The 22867-nt window shown below is 46.8% G+C and overlaps 1 protein-coding gene and 1 non-coding gene across 2 annotated transcripts; both read left to right on the top strand.

Annotated features, from left to right (window-relative positions):
* The first annotated feature begins 1431 nt into the window (after positions 1-1431).
* Positions 1432-11123, top strand: NEURL3 (neuralized E3 ubiquitin protein ligase 3). The gene is given in 5 exon segments (XM_066264839.1): positions 1432-1530; positions 7852-8337; positions 9251-9322; positions 10263-10415; positions 10418-11123. Coding segments are annotated over 5 exon segments (810 nt in total). The 5' UTR covers positions 1432-1502; the 3' UTR covers positions 10489-11123.
* A 2409-nt stretch (positions 11124-13532) lies between these two features.
* Positions 13533-13607, top strand: TRNAA-GGC (transfer RNA alanine (anticodon GGC)). Its single transcript has one exon. It is a non-coding gene; the product is annotated as a tRNA-Ala (tRNA).
* Positions 13608-22867: the final 9260 nt, after the last annotated feature.

Raw genomic sequence — 22867 nt, 5'->3', positions numbered from 1 at the left:
TGCCCAGAAAGAAGGGAATGCCTTTTCCTGGATGCCCCAGGCAGGGCCAGCAGGACCATAAACCATGGGCCTTTGCCTCAGGCTGGACCTATTGGAACCCTCACCAGTTTGCCTCTGGCCTTTGTTTCTAGAGGAGGAACTGAGGGAGCCTAGCAGAGTGCACGGTGTGGAACAGAAGGCCCAGGGTGGCAGCAACATATTCTGAAGTTTCCTGGGACTAGCCTTCTGTCACCTCTCCATTGCCAAGACCAAAGCCACGGCACATTGGGGACAAGGATCAGCTCATCCTGGCTTCCTGTTTTACACACGGGGACACCAGGTCCCAGAGCAGGCAAAAGAGGGCAAGAAAACATATGAGATGGGGCCTGGGTCTCCAAACCCCCATCATTTCCCATCCACCACCTCCCCAGCCTGGCCATTAGAACGGCTATGCCCTGCTATTCCAGGGACTTGCATGGGGGTATCTGTCCCTTTAGCCAGGCTCAGAGAAGTCACGATCATGACCTTAGTGTGGAGGTCTTAGCATGGAGGGCTTAGCTTGGAGGTAGAGGCCAGGGTACACACAAGCCTCCAAACTATCCTAGGGCCTTGTCTTTAAAGTAGGGTCCACAGAGCCACCCTGTTAGGAAAGCATGAAGGCATGCCCAGACCTTCTCAGTCAAACCATGTTTGGTAAGCTCCGCAGGAGGTTAATGTGCATGTGGAAAAGTTAGAAGCACTAGGTTAAAGCTAGCCACTTGCCCTCCTGCAGCATCAGTGTACCTGTGGAAATGGAGGGCAGAGGCTCCCAGCCTCTTTGTCACATCCGATACACTGGGAGCCAGGCCTTCGGCCAGACCTCCTGGAGACAACTTGCGCTTTGGAGTGGGTGTGGGTTCTGGAAGGTGAAACTTCAGCCCCAGCAAGGTTAGGGGAGCAGTCATATCCTGCCGTTCCACCTGCCTCACATTTTCTCTGCATAGACCTGGGCTGGGCCACTCCACAAGTCCTGGGATGCAGCGAATTCAATTAGCCCACTTCCGCAACATCAATTAAATCCCTTCTGTGTGCCAGCTGAATCTCCACCCTCACTGTACATTAGAACAATCAAGGTGCTTTTAAAAATGACTGATACTGGCCCTACCCCAGGCGGCTGGATTCGGGCTTTTGGGGCAGCTGTGGACACAGATACATACTTACTAACATGCCTCAGGCAAATATAATGCATAGCCGGTTGGAAGCGGCTGCTCAGAAGTGGGTGAGAAATCTACCCTAAATCCCACCCACGCCATCCCAGCCCCTGTTTTCCTCAGGCTGGCCAGTTGAGCAGGCCTGCTGCAGCCAGGGGACATCAGGAAATTCCCTGGGTATTGTAACGCGTGACAACAACGAATTAATCATCAACCTTGTAATATAACCCTGTAACATGATCCTGGCTCATAACAAGGGGACCGGTGGAGACTCTGAAAACCTGTCAACTGGCCTCTTCAGACAATTTCTTCCAGACCCGGGACCCCAGGCCAATGGGAGCCCAGCTCTGCTTCCAGGCTGGTAAGTGGGAGCCAGATGCTTGCTCCCTGGACAGGGATGCAGGAAGCAGGGGAAGCTCTGGGTCATTGCTGGGGGAAAGTTCTGAAGGCAGAGGTGCAGTCAGTGTAAACGCCACTGGGAAGGAGCTTCTGATACAGGCAGAACTGACCCAGCTAGTGAGCTGTTGAAGTGAGGCCCCAAGGCTATAGCTTCCTGCCCTGGCAAGAATCCCACAGAGGCCATGACTAAGTCTAGCATCCCTGTAGTGCACGGATGACCCATGTGAGCTGGCTCCTTCGGGCCCTGCTGGACAGCGGAGAATGCTGGCTGGATGGGAAACTGTAGTTTAGGGGGCCTAGTGCAAGATGAAAGGCTCCAGTTGTGGGACCTGGGGCAAGTCACTTTTCCGTAGGGTCTCAGTTACCCCAATCTAAAAGCGGAGCCAATGCAGCCCGCCTTTTTACTCAAGACTACCAGCAACACAAGCCCAAGGCCACCAGGTCTCACCTCACCAGAGGCCATAGTGTCCCTCGGTGTGAAGGGTAGAGACGGAGAATCTGGGCTTTGCCTCTGGAGATATGACCTCACCTCTCAGCAAAGAGCCTTCCAGGCAAAGAGCCCCCATCTACTCCTTCAGTGCCCTGCCCCCAGAAGCACTGCGGCTCACACACCAACAGCAGGTGGCACCCAGAGCCCCAGGGTTGGGGGAACCAAGCTACCACTACTGCTGTTTTGGCAACTGTACGGATCCCAGGCACTGGTGATGCCACGAAGGGGGCGGCACAGGAATGCAGGACCAGAACTGCCCCCAGGGGCCTCCAGTTCTCAGATGGCAGCGACTTGCACACCCTCCCCAAGCTCAGCTCCCTCTGAGTGCTTTCCTGTGGGGTATGGTGGGGAGAGAAAGGACTGTGAAGTGCTCAGTGGGCACCTGGCACCTGGAGAAGCTGACTGGCTGGAGGGATGGTAATGAAGATGGTAGAGATCTAGGTGGGGGGGTCCTCACTGAGCAGAGGGCTGACTCTCAGTCACTTAGATTCCAAGAGCCTGGCTGCAGAGGTTCTCTGATTTGATCTGTGTGTGTGTGTGTGTGAGTGTTGGTGTGTTGGTGTGTTGGTGTAGTGTGTCGAGGAGACTCCCAAAAGGCCATGGCTCATGTTTTATGACTCAGCTGAAGTGGGTCTGTTGGTCAAATAAGTTTTTATTTTTATTTATTTATTTTTAATTTTTTTCTTTTTCTTTTGTGACAGAGAGGGACAGATAGGGACAGACAGGAAGGGGGAGAGAGAGAGAGAGATGAGAAGCATCAATTCTTCGTTGCGGCACCTTAGTTGTTTATTGATTGCATTCTCACATGTGCCTTGGTGGGGGGGGTGTAAAGCCAGGAGTCACACTGCCACTATCACAGCAGACTGACCCATGCAGGTTCGAATTGGATTCGGACAGTCGGTATAGAAACAATGGAGCCAAAAACTGATAGGCCATTTTTTTTAATCCTAGCTTGCACCCGGCGGGCAAGTAAAAATACACACTGGGCTCCAAAACCACTCACATTCAGTGCTCACAAAGCCACTGACTTATCCGAGTTTCCTAGAATCAAAGGTTTCTAGCTCACCAGCCTTATTCTCCTCAGTTCCTGAAAACACCAGCTCGCACTGCCAGGCTCGAGTCCCGGGCTGCCTTCCTTATCCCAGATATAAACTCTACACAAACTGGCATCTCACTCAGCACTCCGCCATCTTGGCTGCTTCTCCTGGCCACATGGCCTCTTTCCGCTGCTCTCTGCTCTGCTCTCTCCTCTAATGATAATCTCAGGAACCAAGCGCAAGCTCTCGTTCTGCCCCCATTTTATAGTGTAGATTCAAAACCTTTAATCCAATATACAAAATAGGGAAGTCTCTAATACAGTCACTTCTCTGAGGCATGATGGGATTGTACCACCCCACATCAAAAAGGGTAGGAAAGGCTTAATCCCAAAACCAACCCCCAGGCTACAATGATCCTGCCTGCCCACAGAGAGACACATTAATATCACCTGGGCAACGGCCTCCATGTGGGCAGCGGCGCCATCTTTAACAAAGTGAGCATAATACATTTTATCTGCCCAACAGGGGGGCTACAGCAGACCGAGTGACCCCTTGCTCAAGGCAGCGACCTTGGGTTCAAACTGGTGAGTCTTACTCAAACCAGATGAGCCCGTGCTCAAGGGGTTTCGAACCTGGGTCCTCTGTGTCCCAGTCCGATGCTTCATTCACTGCGCCACTGCCAGGTCAGGCAGTCAAATAAGTTTTTAAATATGATATATGTTTGCTTGCTTATAGTTTGCATTGGGTGTAAGGGACAGGCTGTAAGCAGGATGGGTCGTTATAGCCTAAGGCAGGGGTCTCAAACTCACGGCCCTCCGAACAATTTTGTGCGGCCCGCAGACTAATCCAGGAAGTTCAAAATATTTTGGATAAAATTAAGTAAGCCTAGGGGCCTACTTGTATTTTTCATTTCTCTAGCATCCTAGCTAGATATTAGCTTAGTTAACAGCAGTTGTGAGGCAAACTACAGTTTCTGGTCGTTTTGTGACACTGAGTAAACTGCATGTACGATTGTGCTTGTTGTACTGATTTTTTTTTTGTTTTCAACTGCAGTGAGAAAAGTGTTGTGTAACAGTTGCCTTTTGTAGACCTAGTGCGGCCTGCCAAACGGCTGTGATCTTGCTCTGCGGCCCACATGCTGAGTTGAGTTTGAGACCCCTGGCCTAAGGCTTAGTTTTAAAACTAAGCTTTTTCCCCACACCCTTGACTGATTACATGATGTGGGATGGTGCACTCTCATGAGGAATCCAATTATGCCTCAGATAAGTGACTTTGTATCAGAGACTTCCTTGTTTGTATATTGGATTAAAGGTTTTGATTTCTACACTATAAAGTGGGGGCAGAACAGGAGCTTGCTCTCTTGGTTCCTGAAATTATCATTAGAGGAGAGAGCAGAGAGAGGCCACATGGAGGAGAGGAGAAGCAGCCAAGATGGTGAAGTGCTGGTCAAGGCACATATGGGAGTTGATGCTTCCTGCTCCTCCCCTACTTCTCTCTCTCTGTCTCTCCTCTCTCTCTCTCTCTCTCTCTCTCTCTCTCTCTCTGTCTGTCTCTCCCTCTCCTCTCTAAAATGAATGAATAAATAAATAAATAAATAAATAAAATAAACTGTAAAAAATAAAAAAATTAAAAAAATAAAAAGATGGTGAAGTGCTGAGGGAGAAGCCAGTTTGTGCAGAGTTTGTGAAAGAGGAGATGGGAACAGAGGTGAATAAGGCTGGTGAGGTAGAAACCTTTGATTCTAGGAAACTTGGATAAGTCAGTGGCTTTGGGAGCCCTGAGTAGAAAGGGAAGTGTTTTCCCACTGTATGTATTTCTTGCCCGCCGGGTGCAAGCTAGGATTAAAGCTAATGGCCCACCGGTTCTTGGCTCTGTTGTTTCATTACTGTCTGTCCGAATCCTATGCGAACCTGCATGGGCCAGGCTGCTGTGTTGGTGGCCGTGGCTACTGGCTTTACAGGGTCCTTGTTGTCAATCCCAGGGCAAGGTATCTCTCCTGCAGCAGTGGGGAGGAAGGGAGACAGGCAGAGCCACTAGGGAGGGCCCTCCACAGGCAAGTCACTCCACTTATGGGACCTCAGGATCTGCCAGAAAATGGGACTGATAATAGGAACAGCCACCTGTGGGTGGGAGGGTGCTTTGGCACTTGCATTTTCTGAACCTCATGCCAGCCTAGGGCTGGGTATAGGCTTAGAAAGAGAGCCACACACCTTGGGCCCAACCTTGGTAGGTGCACTAGGGTGTGTGGATGGGGGTGGAGAGGAGCCCTGCAGGCCCCAAGGAAGGGGATGCATGGGTGGGGTGGGCACCCACACCCTTTACACTGCTGTGAGCCAACTGCAAACCCAGAGCCCTGCGCAGAGTATAGGGAGGGCCTTGGGGGGCTCTTCAGCCCCGCAGGTTCTCTGGAGCCCCGGCTCCCCGGCCAGCGGCACCTCGCAGGGGCCACACTCAGGCCCATTGTGCAGGGCTGTGAGGTTTTCCATTTGTGGACCCTGGGCACACAGCAGAGAGGACCTGTGTGGCTGGGTGTCCTCTCAGCCTCCCTCCTCTAACTGGGGTGAATGCATAGACTCACGGGCTGCTAGGAAGCTCCCGAGGCAGGGGTGGGCCAGCTTCGCAGACTTTCAAGTTCCTGCCCAGGAATGAAGCCTGCTTTCCGGGGTTCTCCAGGCCCTCCCTTCCTGCTGAGGGACTCCATGCAACCCCCGAGGCCACTCCTGGGCATTCATTCTCCTCCCTGCCCTGCCTTCCAGTCAGCCACCTCCCTGGATCCTCTCCTTCCTCTTCTCCCCCAACTCTCTCCTGCTCCCAGAGTCAGTTCTGCCTGAGCCAGCTTTTATCCAGGGCAGCTGACCCATTCCAGGGCTCCTCTCCTGTCCCCACTGTAGGGGTAGGCAGTGACCCAGCCTAATGGGAGGGGGTGGCCTCCACCTGCCCAGGTGAGTTTTGCCTGGTTATACCAAGAGCCCCTACCTGCTCCCATCCACCCCAGCCCACTGTCTGCCCAGGTGGGCACTTAACTCACATTTAGGTACCTGGGGGCTCCTCTGGGCTGGGGTCTCATTCAGGTTCAGACTGACCTCACCTCTCTTTATTTTCAGCCTCCTTCATCCAACCCAGAAAGAGGAGGGCCAGGAGGGGAAGGGGGAAGAGAGGAGGGTGAGTGATAAGGCAGGGTGGTGGGGAGCTGGCTAAGAACAGCTCTGGGCAGGAAGCTTCTCCAGGTCTCCCCTAGGCCGCTGGAGTTGGGAGGAAGGGCTGCCCAATAAGCAACTTTCCCTTCCTGCTCCCCTAAGCCAAGTAGAGTCAGGTCAGGAAGTCCCTTAGTTTCAAATCTCACCCTAGGCCTTGAAGGGATGAGACCGCCTCTCCAGCCCATAACCCCACCTGAGGGGGGCTGCCGGGACCCTCTGTCTCCCAGGGCAAGGAAGTCACCCTCACCGGGAACCTGGCCTTCACAAGTGGCACAGGTTCTTTGTGGGAAAATCATTAAGTCAGATAGGAGGAAATCCAGCACCAGCTCCGGACCCCTAAGCCAGAGCCAAGCACAGTGAGTGGCCTCCCTCAGCTGGTTTCTCATATACATGGACATAGATATGTACATTAAACACACACCTGCAGAATAAGCCAGGACCATGTCATAGCTACCATGCTCATATCTGTTCTCTCTCTAATAACAATGTAACCCTACTGGGTATTGAGAGCATGTACCACCAGTGTCTTTCTTTCTTCCTTTTTTTTTTTTTTTTTGTATTTTTCTGAAGCTAGGAACGGGGAGAGACAGTCAGACAGACTCCCGCATGCGCCCGACCGGGATCCACCTGGCACGCCCACCAGGGCCAACGCTCTGCCCACCAGGAGGCGATGCTCTGCCCCTCTGGGACATCGCTCTGCCCGCGACCAGAGCCACTCTAGCGCCTGGGGCAGAGGCCAAGGAGCCATCCCCAGCGCCCGGGCCATCTTTGCTCCAATGGAGCCTTGGCTGCGGGAGGGGAAGAGAGAGACAGAGAGGAAGGAGAGGGGGAGGGGTGGAGAAGCAAATGGGAGCTTCTCCTATCTGCCCTGGCCGGGAATCGAACCCGGGTCCCCCGCACGCCAGGCCGACGCTCTACCGCTGAGCCAACCGGCCAGGGCCTCTTTCTTCCTTTTTTATGAGAGACAGAAAGGGAGAGAGATGAGAAGCAGCAACTTGTAGTTGCAACATTTTAAGTTGTTCATTGCTTGCTTCTCATATGGGCTTTGAAGGGGGGGAGACAGAGTTGAGCCATTGATCCCTTGCTCAAGCCAGTGACCTTGGGCTCAAGCCAGCAACCTTGGAATCATGTTGATGATTTTGTGCTCAAGCTGGTGAGCCTGTGCTCAAGCCAGGGCCTTCGGGGTTTGAACCTAGGACCTCAGCTCCCAGGTGGACGCTCTATCCACTGCACCATGCCTGGTCAGGCAGTGCCTTTCATTGTTACAACCACCCTGTGGGAGAACTGAGGCTTGAGGGGCTTCATGGAAGGAACTCAGATCCCAGACAGGCAAAGTAGGCTCCTCACTAGCTCTAAGCAGATCTCTGGGGGTCCCTGGGATGAGAGTGTGGGCTGTGGCTACGGGGAGTTGGAGATGGTGGAAATGCCCTCCGCCAAAGGTCGAGGCTACCCCAGGAGGCTGTGGAGGAGGAGGAGAAGGAATGGTTGGTCAGTCAAGTTGGCCCGCTAAGCTGGTGGGTCCCAGCGAGCCCTCATTGATATTCTCCTGCCTGCTGCAGAACACGAAGCACCCCTGGAGACCCTTCGCTTCCACCCCGAGGCCAAGGGTGCGCAGGTAGTCCTGGACGAGAAGCGAAGCACTGCGTACCGGCTTGCCACTTTCCACGATGGCATCGTGTTCAGCCAGCGGCCTGTGCAGCCTGGGGAGTGCGTGGCCCTCCGCGTGCTCAGGCAGGAGGGCGGCTGGTGCGGTGGCCTCCGCGTGGGCTTCACGCGTCTTAACCCCGCGTGCGTGCAGGCACCTAGCCTACCTCCCTTCGTATGCCCTGACTTCGAGCAACAGAGTCCGACGTGGGCAGCGGTGCTGCCTGACTACAACATGCTGGCAGGGGACGTGGTCCGCTTCTGGGTGAACCAGCGCGGCTGGCTGTGCGCCAAAGTCAACACGGGTCCCAAGCTCCTGCTGCGCAAGGGCATACCCATGGGCGCCTCACTCTGGGCCGTGATGGATGTGTATGGGACCACCAAGGCCATTGAGCTGCTTGGTGAGGCCAATTGTTCCGACCAGGCACCACTCCAAGGGGGAAGGTGGAGGCTCGGGTGGCACTCCACCTGCATCCAGAGCTTCAGGGGAAACCATTCACTTATTCATTTTGTTCATTAATTCATATTCTGTCCGTTTTTCTATTGGTTCCTGCTAGTGTCAGGTATGAAAGTGGGAGCTGTGGACAAAACCCAGGCATAGGAAAGGCAGCCTGTCCCTAACAAATGAGAAGAAGATATGACCAGCACACCAGACATCAGTTAAAGGCTGATAGCCTTTCACAAAGGAAATTTTGGGGTAGGGTTTTGCAGTCTAAGTAGGAGTTCACTGGAGACAAGGGTGGCAAGCCAAGGGAACCCAAGGTGAGAGGTGCAGATGAGCAAGAAGATAGCCTGTGGGGCAAGGGTAAGATGTGCGTGAGTGGGAAACAAAACCATCCCTCTAGCCATGTGCAAGGAGAGTGGGTTTCAGGGGAGCAAGTTGATACAGAAACAGCCATCAGAAGAAACATTGGCATTCCTGGGCTGGACCATTCATGGTGCCTGGGCTTGCCACAACTGCTGGAGCCCCGCCCCTGGAGACCAGAATTTGGTAGGAGTGGGGCAGGACCCAAGCACCTGTTTCCTCCACCTCTTGGTGGATTTCCACACTGAGTGATGCTGAAATCTCCATTCAGGCAGAGGCAGTAGGTAAAGAGGATATGTCTGAAGAAAGGGTAGGCTAGAGAGAAAGATCCACAGTCCCATGAATTCTCTTGCTATGTTGTAGTAGGAAAGGGAACAGCCAGGATGGAGCCATTAGTCCTGGCAGGAGGTCAGGCCACCCTGAAAAGAAAGGTGGTGGGCCTCAGGGGTGGAAGCCCGGAATACTCTGGCTTTGCTTTCCACATGCTGAACTCTACCTCCCCGCCCTAGACCCGGCAGCCAGTGCCTTTCCCACAGCCTTGCCTTGGACCCTCCCTGAGGAGATGCCATCTGACCCTGCAGGTGAGTGGCTTCCTAGAATGCCTGGGACTTGACAGGCCTCAAGCCCTAGGGGTGCCAGGAAAGTCAAGTCCCATCAAGTCTCGCACAGGCTTTAAGCCGAACAATTTTGTTCTGCGTATTGGAACCTAAAAGCAATTTAACAGCTCTGCCTTTTAGAACATCTGCTAACTTTACAAGTTCAAGAGCACATGAGCAGATAGTTATTTTGTCCTTGCTTTACAAAAGCAAGCCACGTTCATAGTCAAAGCTTTGCCAAACAGGAGTAAAAAAAATATTGAGGGAGCCTGACCAGGTAGGGGCGCAGTGGATAGAGCGTTGGACTAGGATGCGGAGGACCCAGGTTCAAGACCCCGAGGTCGCCAGCTTGAGTGCGAGCTCATCTGATTTGAGCAAAGCTCACCAGCTTGGACCCAAGGTCCCTGGCTTGAGCAAGGGGTTACTCTGTCTGCTGAAGGCCCACGGTCAAGGCACATATGAGAAAGCAATCAATGAACAACTAAGGTGTTGCAACAAAAAACTAATGATTGATGCTTCTCTCTCCATTCCTGTCTGTCTGTCCCTATCTATCCTTCTCTCTGACTCTGTCTCTGTAAAAAAAAAAAAAAAAGAAAAAAAGAAAATTAAGGGATAAAGAAGGAAGTAAGAACAAGAAAATCACCCATTACTTCCTATGTGGATTTCCTCCCAGTCACATATATATATGGGGAATTGTTCTGTGCTTGTTTTCTTTTTTTCTAAGTTGGAATTTTATGATATAGAGGTATGTACATTATGGATTTCCTTTCAGTTTTCTCCACTTGATTGTATTGTGAGCATTTTCTCATGAGGTAATATTTTCCCCAATATGATGACCTGGTTCTCTGCTCTGTGGCTATATTGTGAGTAGGCTGCCCATCCCTTGACCCTCTATGCCCATGACTGACATTGACCCCTTTCCCAGTCACAGCAGGAGAAGAGTGTGCCATCTGCCTCCACCATGCTGCCAACACCTGCCTTATCCCTTGCGGCCACACATACTTCTGTCACTGCTGCGCCTGGAAGGTCTTCAGGGACACAGCCAAGTGCCCCGTGTGTCGCTGGGAGATCCAGGAGGTGGTCCGGGATGGAACCCTCCTGCCCTGAGGGCTGGACAAGGCCTCCCGGGATGGGTGGCAGTTTGGGCTTAGCTCTGAGCTGGACCCCACAGGAGGAGAAGGTGCAGCTCGCCCTCTTTCCAGAGAAAAGTCAGAGAAGCTGGTTAGTAACAAGCACAGCACAGAAAGGGAGGTAGGGGACTCTACCTCATCCCCTTTGCCAACAGGTTGGGGCCCATGGTACCAGGAGGAGCCACTCTTTCTGCTCACACTAGAATTAGCTCCCTGATGTAGACAGTGAATTAGCTCCCTGATGTAGGGGCCTGGTTGTAGACAGTGGCTCAGCAGTGGCCAGTGGGCTTGTGGTCCCTCTGCTTAGCTCCAGGTTCCTTTGTGCCCAAGGCTTGTCAAGGCTTTTGGCTAGCCGCTTGGCACAGCCACCATTGACCTAGAAATCCTTGGCACGCATAAGTGCCAGGGTTCTTGGGAAGTTCTGCCCACTTGTGGATTGAGGAGCTAGCTGGACCAGAAACAGGGAGGCATCTGGGTGGAGTGTGTACAGCCCTGTGTGGGAGCCAGGTTATGGCCCACAAGTCCTCAGTGAAGTGGGTCAGTGGTTCCCCACCCTGCAGCGGGTTGTGAGGATCCGGCGAGCTCACACATCTGAGGATGATTTAGTACATGACAAGGCACTGTTGTCACGTGTTTCTTTCCTAGCCAATTTCTGAGCTATCAAAATAAAGTTTGTCTTTTATGAATAACTTTGTAATGAATATGTCCCTTTGTTTCAGTCAGTGGGAATAGCTGGAGCCATGGGCTGGTTGGGATGGTGGGGCATTTGGGAACATGCCCCCCTGTCCTTCACAGACACACGCTGCACTTATAGTGGACTGAGCGTGGCTCTAGGCACTTAGGCCTGTATAGTCTATTTTCCTGAGAGCATTAAGGGGACCATCTTACACTACCAGCCCTGAAGTCACAACCCCGTGTGTCACTGGGAGAAGAGTGTGCCATCTGCCTCCACCCTTAATTTGAGGGAAACTATCTGGAAGTTCCGGATCCTCAATGAAAGGAGAATTTGACCTGGGAACCCTCTCAGCAGGTGTTTATGGCAGAGGCAAGGGCATCCATGACTCTGCTGTTGTTCCCAGCTCTGTGACTGGTGGAAAGCATCTCCTGGGAGAGAGGCTCAGGAATATTCTAACCTTGGGCATAAGACTTGGCTTCTGTAAGCCTCAGTTTCTTTATCTATAAAGTGGAAATAAGATAATTTTCTTTGGTGGTAAGTTGTGAGGATAATGAATGTAAGACGTAGCTTAGAGAAAGTACTCAAAATGGCATCTCCCTTCCCTAGACAAGGCAGCTGCCAGGGGAAGCAGCCAAGAGGTCACTGGGCTGGGCGTCTGGGAGTTGGGGGGTGTCTGGACAGCCCCACATTATTCTAATATTTTGGAATGATTCCTATGGATCATAAATCAAGTTTTTTGTTCCTTTAAATGTCATATATATATATATACACACACACACATATATATACATATATATACACACACATATGTATATACACATACACAGGCACACACACACTGCACAAAAATTAGGGGATATTTTATAGCTTCATATTCATTTTGAAATATCCCTTAATTTTTGTGAGCAGTGTGTGTGTGTATGTGTGTGTATGTATGTATATGTATATGTGTGTGTGTGTGTGTGTGTGTGTGTGTGTGTATATATATATATATATATATCCCAGATACATCCAGGGTGAGGGCATTACTTTAATCTTATTTCCAGTGAATACCTCCTTATTATTGTAGTTAACATCTAGGGAAGCCTGATCTTAGAAATAGTCCTTACCAGAGGCAGGACTTCTGGAATGGTGAAGTAATGACTCTTGTAAATCTATTCTTCCATAACAGCAACATAAGCATTGGCAAGATTATATCCAGATTATATCTAGATATTAATCAAAGGCTAACAACAATCTGAAGAGGGATTTGCACAGATAATCTGCTGGACTTTGGTAAGAACAGTGGTATTTGTGGTGTTTGAATTTAGCCTACTCCCATTTCTCTAACCCCAGTGTCATAATGGCCTTGCAAACCAGCAGCCGTGTAGTCACCAGAGGGAGCGGACTGGGACAGGAGCTCCTCAGAAAGCCCCGTCACCAGAACATCGTTATTATTTTACCTGTACTGCAGGTCTTGGAAAAATTCCATTTATGGGGTGCTGCCCTTATTTAGCCTACATTGCAGCTCCCTCCATTAGAAACCTCCTATCCCCAAAGCACTGTATCTTTACTTAGAGCTCTCTCCATGTGAAAACCCCTATTCCCAGGGTGCTTGTCAAACACAATAGCTTCAATTATTCCACATTACAACTGCCTAAGACTATGATAACAGTTGGGACAAACAAAAGCCCAACCAAAATTTAAAAAGAAGATCTGAGAAATGAAATGTTTATAAGGGAGGCTGAAAAGCTCTGACATGTTCCCAGGGGTCTAAAAGACTGTGTACTTGATCAGGGAAACCTGAAAGGGCCTCAGTCTCTCTGTCCTGGCTAGTCTCGAGGCCTGCACAAGCAGGAAGTGAAGGCTAAAACAGAGATGTCAACTACCTGACACTGAAGGCACACCTCAACCCACACACAGAGCTCCTTGGCAAGGGGTGGAAGATTTCCTAGCTCAAGACACTTAAGAAAATCTCTGTCCAATAATTTGCTGACCTTTAAACTTACTGAGCAGAGACATCAGTGGCTACTGATGGAAATGTATACTTCATAAAATTAGTCCAGTAAAGTCACTAAACAAACAAATAGCAGCAACAACAAACCTAGTGTGTGCGTATGTCTGATATTCAGAGTTGCCACATTATATTACCTAAAAATAACCAAAATAAAACTGTCCCCCCACCCCAAATGTGAGACCAATAAAGAAACAGGAAACAGAAACAGGCCCATGCACAGGAAAAAATTAGTCACTAAAATCTGTCTCTGAGGAAGGCCAAATGTTGGACTTACAAAGACAAAGACTTCACATCAGCTATTATTATTTTTTTAATTTTATTTATTTATTTTTTACAGAGACAGAGTCAGAGAGAGGGATAGTCAGGGACAGACAGACAGGAATGGAGAGAGAAGCCCTGGCCGTTGGCTCAGTGGTAGAGCGTCGGCCTGGCGTGCGGAAGTCCCGGGTTCGATTCCCGGCCAGGGCACACAGGAGAAGCGCCCATCTGCTTCTCCACTCCTCCCCCTCTCCTTCCTCTCTGTCTCTCTCTTCCCCTCCCGCAGCCGAGGCTCTATTGGAGCAAAGATGGCCTGGGCACTGGGGATGGCTCCTTGGCCTCTGCCCCAGGCGCTAGAGTGGCTCTGGTTGCGGAAGAGTGACGCCCCGGAGGGACAAAGCATCGCCCCCTGGTGGGAGTGCCGGGTGGATCCCGGTCGGGTGCATGCGGGAGTCTGACTATCTCTCCCCGTTTCTAGCTTCAGAAAAATACAAAAAAATAAAATAAATAAATAAAGGAACAGCAGGAACGGAGAGAGATGAGAAGCATCAGTCATTAGTTTTTCGTTGTGCATTGCAACATCTTAGTTGTTCATTGATTTTTTTCTCATATGTGCCTTGACCGCGGGCCTTCAGCAGACCAAGTAACCCCTTGCTGGAGCCAGTGATCTTGGGTTCAAGCTGGTGAGCTTTTGCTCAAACCAGATGAGCCCATGCTCAAGCTGGCGGCCTCGGGGTCTCAAACCTGGGTCCTCTGCATCCCAGTCCGAAGCTCTATCCACTGCGCCACTGCCTGGTTAGGCCACATCAGCTATTATAAATACATTCAATGTATTAAAGAAAACCATGTCTAACAAATTTTTAACAAGTTTGTTGTTGGTAGCTCACTAAGTAGAGATTATCAATGGAGAGATAGAAATGATAAAAAACAACCAAACAGAAATTATGGAGTTGAAAAGCACAATAACTGAAATAAAAAATTGACAGGGGGGCCTCAACAGCAGATTTGAACAGAAAGAGAAAGGATCAATGAACTTGAAGATAAATTAGTAGGGCTTATCTAGTCTGAGGAATAGGGCAGAAATGAACAAAGTCTTAGGGACCTGTAGGACATTATTAGGTACTCCAACATACACAAAATGGGAAAACCAGAGGAGAAAAGAGAGAGAAGGAGAAAGAAAAAGTTATTTGTAGAAGTAAAATTTTAAAAGTTTCTAAATTTGATTTAAAAAATATTAATCTCCACATCCAAGAATATCAACACATTCCAAGGAGGATAAATACAAAAAAATGCACACTAAGATATATCATAGTTAAACTGTCAAAAACCAAAGACAAAGAGAATCTTTTTTTTTTTTTCTGAAGTGAGAAGCAGGGACTACTGGACATGTCCAGCAGGGAGCGATGCTCTGCCCATCTCCATTGCAGCCAGAGCCATTCTAGAGCCTGAGGCAGAGGCCATGGAGCCATCTTCAGCACCCAGGCCAGCTTGCTCCAATGGAGTCTTGGCTGCGGAGGGGAAGAGAGCGATAGAGAGGAAGGAGAGGGGGAGGGGTGGAGAAGCAGATAGGCGCTTCTCCTGTGTGCCTTGATTAGGAATCGAACCCGGGACTTCCACAAGCCGGGTTGACACTCTACTGCTGAGCCAACAGGCCAGGGCTGACAAAAAAAATCTTTTTTTTTTTTTTTTGTATTTTTCTGAAGCTGGAAACGGGGAGAGACAGCCAGACAGACTCCCGCATGCGCCTGACCAGGATCCACCCGGCACGCCCACCAGGGGCGACGCTCTACCGCTGAGCCAACTGGCCAGGGCCAAAAAGAATCTTAATGGCAAACAAAAACTCATCACATACAAGGGATCCTTAATGACAGCTGACTTCTCATCCAGAATGCTATAGGCCAGAGGGTAGTGGCCTACACATTAAAAGTGATGAAAGGTGGCCTGACCTGGGGTGGCGCAGTGGATAAAGCGTCAACCTGGAACACTGAGGTTGCCAGTTCAAAACCCTGGGCTTGCCTGGTCAAGGCACATATGGAAGTTGATGCTTCCTGCCCTCCCCCCCCCTCTCTTTCTGTCTTTCTTCTCTAAAATTAAAAAAAAAAGTGATGAAAGGTAAAAGACTGTCAAGAATTCTGTATCTGCCTGACCAGGCGGTGGCGCAGTGGATAGAGCAGTCGGACTGGGATGCGGAAGACCCAGGTTCGAGACCCCGAGGTCGCCAGCTTAAGCGAGGGCTCATCTGGTTTGAGCAAAAGCTCACCAGCTTGAGCCCAAGGTCGCTGACTTGAGCAAGGGGTTACTCGGTCTGCTGAAGGCCCAGGGTCAAGGCACATATGAGAAAGCAATCAATGAACAATTAAGGTGTTGCAAGGTGCAACGAAAAACTAATGACTGATGCTTCTCATCTCTCCGTTCCTGTCTATCCCTCTCTCTGACTCTCTCTCTGTCTCTGTAAATAAATAAATAAATAAATAAATAAATAAATAAATATAAAAAGAATTCTGTATCCAACAAAAACTAGCCTTCAAAAGTGAAGTAGAAATTAAGACATTCTCAGGTCAATTAAAAACAAAGCATTCATTGCTATCCCACCTGCCTATGAGAAATATTATAGTAAAGAATTCCTTCAGATTAAAACGAAAGATTGATCTTTAACTTTTTCTCCAATTGTACAGTTAGGAAAACTATGGCCCAGGAAAGAGGAATCATCTTACAAATGATGGGACAAGAATTAGAACCCTCATTATAACCACATAACTCATTCATTTCTTTTTTCACTCATCAAATTAATTCCAAAACATACTTAGCAACAGGCCACTAGGAGCTCTGCTAGTGTGAACACAACCTGTCTGTGTCCTTAGGAGTCACAATGGGGAATATGCATAGTACTAATGGTAAGTTTTACAACAGTCTATACAAAGAGCTTTTCAACTGGTTCTGAGCCCATGTAGTTGTTTCCTTCTACTTAAGTTCTCTATAAACTGCTCATAAAAGATCTAAATAAATTCATATCCTCACTACAGCAATATAAAGAACAACTAATCACCAAAAACCGTTATAAAAGATGAAAACCAGATGGAGTCAGACTGAAGATGGAAACAGGAACGAATGCTCCACTTAGAGAGAACTGCTTCAAAAGGTGGGAGCAGCTCTGGGATGCTTCCAACACAGAACTGGTAAACTGGGAGGAAGAGAGGACCCATGTGTGACTGACCACAAATGGGACATTACAGAATGGACAGCCAGGAATGTTCATCTCAGGCCAAGTATGAGCTAGAGAGGTGTTTTCCTATGGGCAGGAGCAGGGAGTAAATGTCTGGATCAGAGATGCAAAGAAAAGTCCCAGACATTGACAACTCCTAGGGGAACAAAAGCCTCTATATCCAGAAGGCTAAGATTGACTCATCTTGTCCAGTAGCACATCTCATCCATTTCTCATTATCACTATAGATAAGTGTAGTGCAATTCACAACTGCATATCCTACTCCTTCTTGCAATCAAGACCCTCAGGCTAATAAGGAATCATGGTTCTAAGAAAAGCTCACACTCAAGAAAATCCAACTGTTTGAGAAAAGCTGATATCATGGGGGAAAAGTTGCCCAACTCAACAAGACACCATGAGTTCATACCTGAAAAAGATAGATTTAATAGAGTAGACAGACTTGGACTTCAGAATAAATAGAAGTAGATGCAAAAGGATATTGTATCTCCCCCCCCCAAAAAAAAGAATATTGCATAAAAAATCTAGATACCGCCAGACCAGGCAGTGGCGCAGTGGATAGAGCATTGGACTGGGATGCAGAGGACCCAGGTTCAAGACCCCGAGGTCACCAGCTTGAGCGCGGACTCATCTGGTTTGAGCAAAAGCTCACCAGCTTGGACCTAAGGTCGCTGGCTCAAGCAAGGGGTTACTCAGTCTGCTGAAGGCCCGCGGTCAAGGCACATATGAGAAAGCAATCAATGAACAACTAAGGTGTTGCAACGCGCAATGAAAAACTAATGATTGATGCTTCTCATCTCTCTCCGTTCCCGTCTGTCTGTCCCTGTCTATCCTTCTCTCTGACTCACTCTCTGTCTCTGTAAAAAATAAATAAATAAACAAATAATTTTTAAAAAATCTAGATACTTTGAAAATGAATAACTTAATCATTGAAATAAAATTAGTCCATTGGATGGACTGAGAGGCAGAAAGATTATATCTAAAATAGGAATTCATGACCTGAAGTGAAACAGAATGTACTACAAATTCCAAAGATATGAAATTTATAAAAAGAAAGAGAATAGATACAGAACTTCAAATATCTAACATTTCATAAGAAGCAGCTAGAGAAAATGGAGGAAAGAGAATACTCAAAGAAAGAATAGAGAATAATTTGTACTGAAGAAAGACATGACTCTTCAGATTGATAAAGTCCACCAGCTATCAAACAGAATAGGAAAAAAAAAAAAAAAAAAAAAAAAGAGAAATCTTCATCTTGACATATACTGATGAAATTTCAAAGGATTAAGGATAAAGGGAAGACCCAAGGAGGAAACATAGATTGCATACAAAAGAATGTGAATAACATTAACAGTAGACTTTTCTCAATAATACTGGATGCTGAAAGACAATGGAGTAATACCATCAAAGTTTAGGGGGATTTTTTATTTTACTGAGGTATAATTTAAATACAGTAAAATGCACAGATCTTACATCTCCATTTTAATGAAGAATAATTTTGAAATCTACAATTCTACAAGCAGCTACTTTTATTCAAATGTGGGAGCAAAATGAAATTTTAGGATATAAAAAGACTCAATTCTGGCCTGACCTGTGGTGGCACAGTGGATAAAGTGTCGACCTGGAAATGCTGAGGTTGCCGGTTCGAAACCCTGGGCTTGCCTGGTCAAGGCACATATGGGAGTTGATGCTTCCAGCTCCTCCCCCCTTCTCTCTGTCTCTCCTCTCTCTCTGTCTCTCCCTCTCTTGTCTAAAATGAATAAAAAAAATAAAAAAAAGACTCAATTCTTCCTTCACAGATACTTGATGAAAGAATTATTAGAGGAATTGTTTCATAAAGAAGAAAAAACAGCAAATTAATGCAATGGTGATCAATAAAAGCAAAATAAACTTGAATCTACATAAATGTTATTTATGCAAAAATATTTAGGAATAATTTGGAATGAAAACTGTGGATGATATCAGGGGTAGAGTGGAAGGAAACAAAAGATGCTAAGGTTCTTTTCTCATTAGGGGAGAGGTAATTATTAACAATAAAAATGAGCCTAACCAGACGGTGGTACAGTGAATAAAGCATCGGACTGGGACATAGAGGACCCAAGTTTGAAACCCTGAGGTTGCCAGCTTGAGCGTGGGCTCACCAGCTTGAGCACAGGGTTGCTGGCTTGAGTATGGGATTGTAGACATGACCCCATGGTCACTGGCTTGAATTCAAAAATTACTGGCTTGAAGCCCACGGTCACTGGCTTGAGCCCAAGGTCGCTGGTTTGAGCAAGGGGTCACTTGTTCTGCTGAAGCCCCCCAGTTAAGGCACATATGAAAAAGCAATCAATGAACAACTAAGGTGCCACAATGAAGAATTGATGCTTCTCATCTCTCTCCCTTCCTCTCTGTCTGTCCCTATCTGTCCCTCTCTCTGTCTCTGACTGTACAAAAATAAATAAATACATAAAAATGAGATAAACATATGTTTAATTGGTAAGTTGAAGAACATTAAAAAAAAATGTAATTTTTAAACCCTTGAAAGAAAAACACAATTCCAGTTTCAGCAATCCAACAAGAGTCAGGAAAGGAGATAAAAGAATAAACAATAAAGTAAATAAGAATAAGTCCAAATAAAGCAGTATCCATAATAAATGTATTTTTATTTCCAAATTTTTTCATTTTTAAAATTTTATTTACTGATTTTACAGAGAGAGAAGGAAGGAGAAAGTGAGAAGTATCTACTCATAGTTGCTTCACTTTAGTTGTTCATTTGTTGCTTGTTAAATGTGCCTTGACCAGGCAAGCCCAAGGTTTTGAACTGGTAACCTCAGCATTCCAAGTAGATGATCTATCCACTGCACTACCACAGGCCAGGCATTCATAATAAGTGTTAATGGGTTAAATTCACCTATTGATTGACAGGGATTTTCAGTTTGATCAAATAAAAAAATAAAAGTAAACCTAAGAAATAAAATTTAGTTACATCCTGTCTGTAAGAGATATACCTAAAACAAAGTCCAAAGACTAAAATTATAGGAAAAGGAAAAAGATAGCAAGCAAATGCAAACATCAAGCAAACAGGTTGTGGCAGTCCATGCGCAGGCTTGCCTTGGAGATCCCTCAAGGTAATGTAGAGGGAAAATCCCTGGGCCTTGTGGCACAGGTGCCAATAGGAGAAGACTGAGGACTCAGAAAGAACTTAGATATTAGGCCAGGAGACCATGTTCCCTGAAGAATTGAATTTCTGCCATGTATATAATATTAGTTCTTTCTGGTGCTGAAGTGAGACCACAGTTCTATACTTCTCAAACATCTTACTCCATTCAAGACCACCAAAGTTTTGGCATTTCTCTGTGAGTCATAAGAGGGCAACCAAGAGTCACCTTCACACCCTGCATACTGATCCTTTGATAAATCCTTTGATATAGTATTTTGTAAACCAAAGTAAAAGGTCCAAATTATTATTCTTGTTTATCATAAAAGCCAAATTAGACTCCTTGGTTCTTCTTAATGCTCAGGTGTATTAATATTAACCTTAGACAAACTGGAATTTAAGGAAAAAAGATTATAAGGTATAAAGAGAGAATTCATATTGATTAGAGGAATAATCTGCTAAGAAGATGTATAGTTTCTATGTTTGTACACTCAATAATATATTTTCCTAATAAAAAGCAAAAAGTGATATGACTAAAAGGTAAAATTTTAAAAACGTACAATCATAGTGGGACAATTTAACATATTTCAGAAACTGAGAGATCAAAAAGACAAAAAATGGCCCTGACCAGTTGGCTCAGTAGAATGTTGGCCCAGTGTGTGGATGTTTTGTATTTGATTCCCGGTCAGGGCACACAGGAGAAGCAAGCATCTGCTTCTCCACCCCTCACCCTCTCACTTCTTTCTTTCTCTTTTTCTCTCTCTCTCTCTTCTCGTGCAGCCATGATTCAATTGGAACAAGTTGGCCTGAGCACTGAAGATGGCTCCATGGCTCCATGGCCTCTGCCTCAGATGCTAAGAAGAGCTTGGTTGCTGAGCAACAGAGAAATGTCTCAGATGGTCAGAGCATTGCCCTCTAGTGGGTTACCTGGTGGATCCCCGTTGGGGCACATGCAGAAATCTGTCTCTCTTCCTCCCTTTCTCTAAAAAATAAAAATAAAAAATAAAAGAAAGAAATTGGCTAAAATCACATTTGGGGACATTAATCCAGATGGCCAATAACTTTGTTCACCTGGGCCTGGGAAATGCAAATCAAGGCAACAAAGATATGCCAAAAGAACAAAAATTGGGCAAAAAAAATTGTAGACATTCTCTATTAAAATGTAGAGTATTTATATCCTATTGCCCCAGCAGTATCTACTCTAGAAAGTCATTCATAGCCCTGGCTGGGATAGAGCGCCAGCCCAATATGAAGATGTCCCAGGTTCGATCCCTGTTCAGGGCACACATGTAAAGCTACCATCTGCCTCTCTTCCCTCCCTCTCCCCCTCCCTTTCCCCATTCTTTCTCTCTTCCCCTCTCACAGCCAGTAGCTCCATTGGTTCAAGCATCAGCACTGGGCACTAAGGATAGATAGCTCAGTTGATTTGAGCATTGGTCCCAGATGGGGATTGCCAGGTGGATCCTGGTTGGGGTGCATGCGGGAGTCTGTCTCTCCATCGCTTCTCCTCTCACTTAAAAAAAAAGTCATTCACCCAGGTGAGCTGTATTGAAACAAATTGGTGGAGGGCATGGGCACGTGTGCAAGGGTATTCCTGGCAGTGGTATTGTCACAGAAGTCACCTTGGGAGCATGACCTACATGCTCACCAATAGGTAAATGGTTATATCAACTAGGGTTTACCCATGTGAGGAACACTGTGCCATGTTACAAAGAATAAGGTATCACTATATTTCTGACATACAGAATGTGATATATAGTAATCCTTATGTATGTAAAAATATATAAAACTGTGCATGTATATGTGCACGTGTAAATGCATAGTAAAGAACAGAAGAGGTTACCCTGCAGGGGTCTCAAACTCAACTCAGCATGTGGGCCGCAGAGCAAGATCACTGCCGTTCAGCGGGCCGCACTAGGTCTACAAAAGGCAACTGTTACGCAACACTTTTCAGTGTCACAAAACGACCAGAAACTGTAGTTCCTGGATTAGTCTGTAGGCCGCACAAAATTGTTCGGCGGGCCGCATGCGGCCCGCAGGCCGCGAGTTTGAGACCTCTGCCCTAAGGAAAGCACTGGGATGCAGGAAATGTAACAGAGAAAATTTAAATTTCACTGTAATATTTGAACTTTTTTTTTTACAAGGACAATGAATTTCTTTATTGGTTAGATACAAAACTAAACTAAAACAGTTGCTTTGGAAAACAGTCTGTCAGTTTCTCAAAAAGTTAAACATAGAGTTACCATGTGACCTAGCAATTCCAAAAAGCAATTCCTAGGTACATACTCAGTAGGATTGAAAACATTCCTCCAAAAGTATGGTGGTTCCTCAGAAAGCTGCAAATAGAACTACCTTATGACCCAGCAATCCCTCTACTGGGTATATACCCCAAAACCTCAGAAACATTGATACGTAAAGACACATGTAGCCCCATGTTGATTGCAGCACTGTTCACAGTGGCCAAGACATGGAAACAACCAAAAAGCCCTTCAATAGAAGACTGGATAAAGAAGATGTGGCACATATACACTATGGAATAATACTCAGCCATAAGAAATGATGACATCAGATCATTTACAGCAAAATGGTGGGATCTTAATAACATTATACGGAGTGAAATAAGTAAATCAGGAAAAAAACAAGAACTACATGATTCCATACATTGGTGGAACATAAAAACGAGACTAAGAGACATGGACAAGAGTGTGGTGGTTACCAGGGGTGGGGGGAGGGAGGACATGGGAGGGAGGGAGGGAGGGAGAGAGTTAGGGGGAGGGGGAGGGGCACAGAGAACTAGATAGAGGGTGGCGGAGGACAATCTGACTTTGGGCGAGGGGTATGCAACATAATTTAATGACAAAATAACCTAGACATGTTTTCTTTGAATATATGTACCCTGATTTATTAATGTCATCCCATTACCATTAATAAAAATTTATTAAAAAAAAAAAAAAGAATTTGAAATTGCATGTCAAATTTAAAAAAAAAAAAAAAGAAAACATTCCTCCATATAAGCACTTGTATATGAGTGTTCATAGAAGAATTATTTAGTATAGCCCCAATGTTTTTCTTTTTTTGTATTTTTTTTATAAATAAATTTTTATTTAAATG

This window comes from Saccopteryx bilineata, chromosome 3 (genome assembly GCF_036850765.1).
Source record: "Saccopteryx bilineata isolate mSacBil1 chromosome 3, mSacBil1_pri_phased_curated, whole genome shotgun sequence".
NCBI classification, from domain to species: domain Eukaryota; kingdom Metazoa; phylum Chordata; class Mammalia; order Chiroptera; family Emballonuridae; genus Saccopteryx; species Saccopteryx bilineata.
Note: the sequence above shows the minus strand (reverse complement) of the source record. Positions and strands in the feature narration are given on the sequence as shown.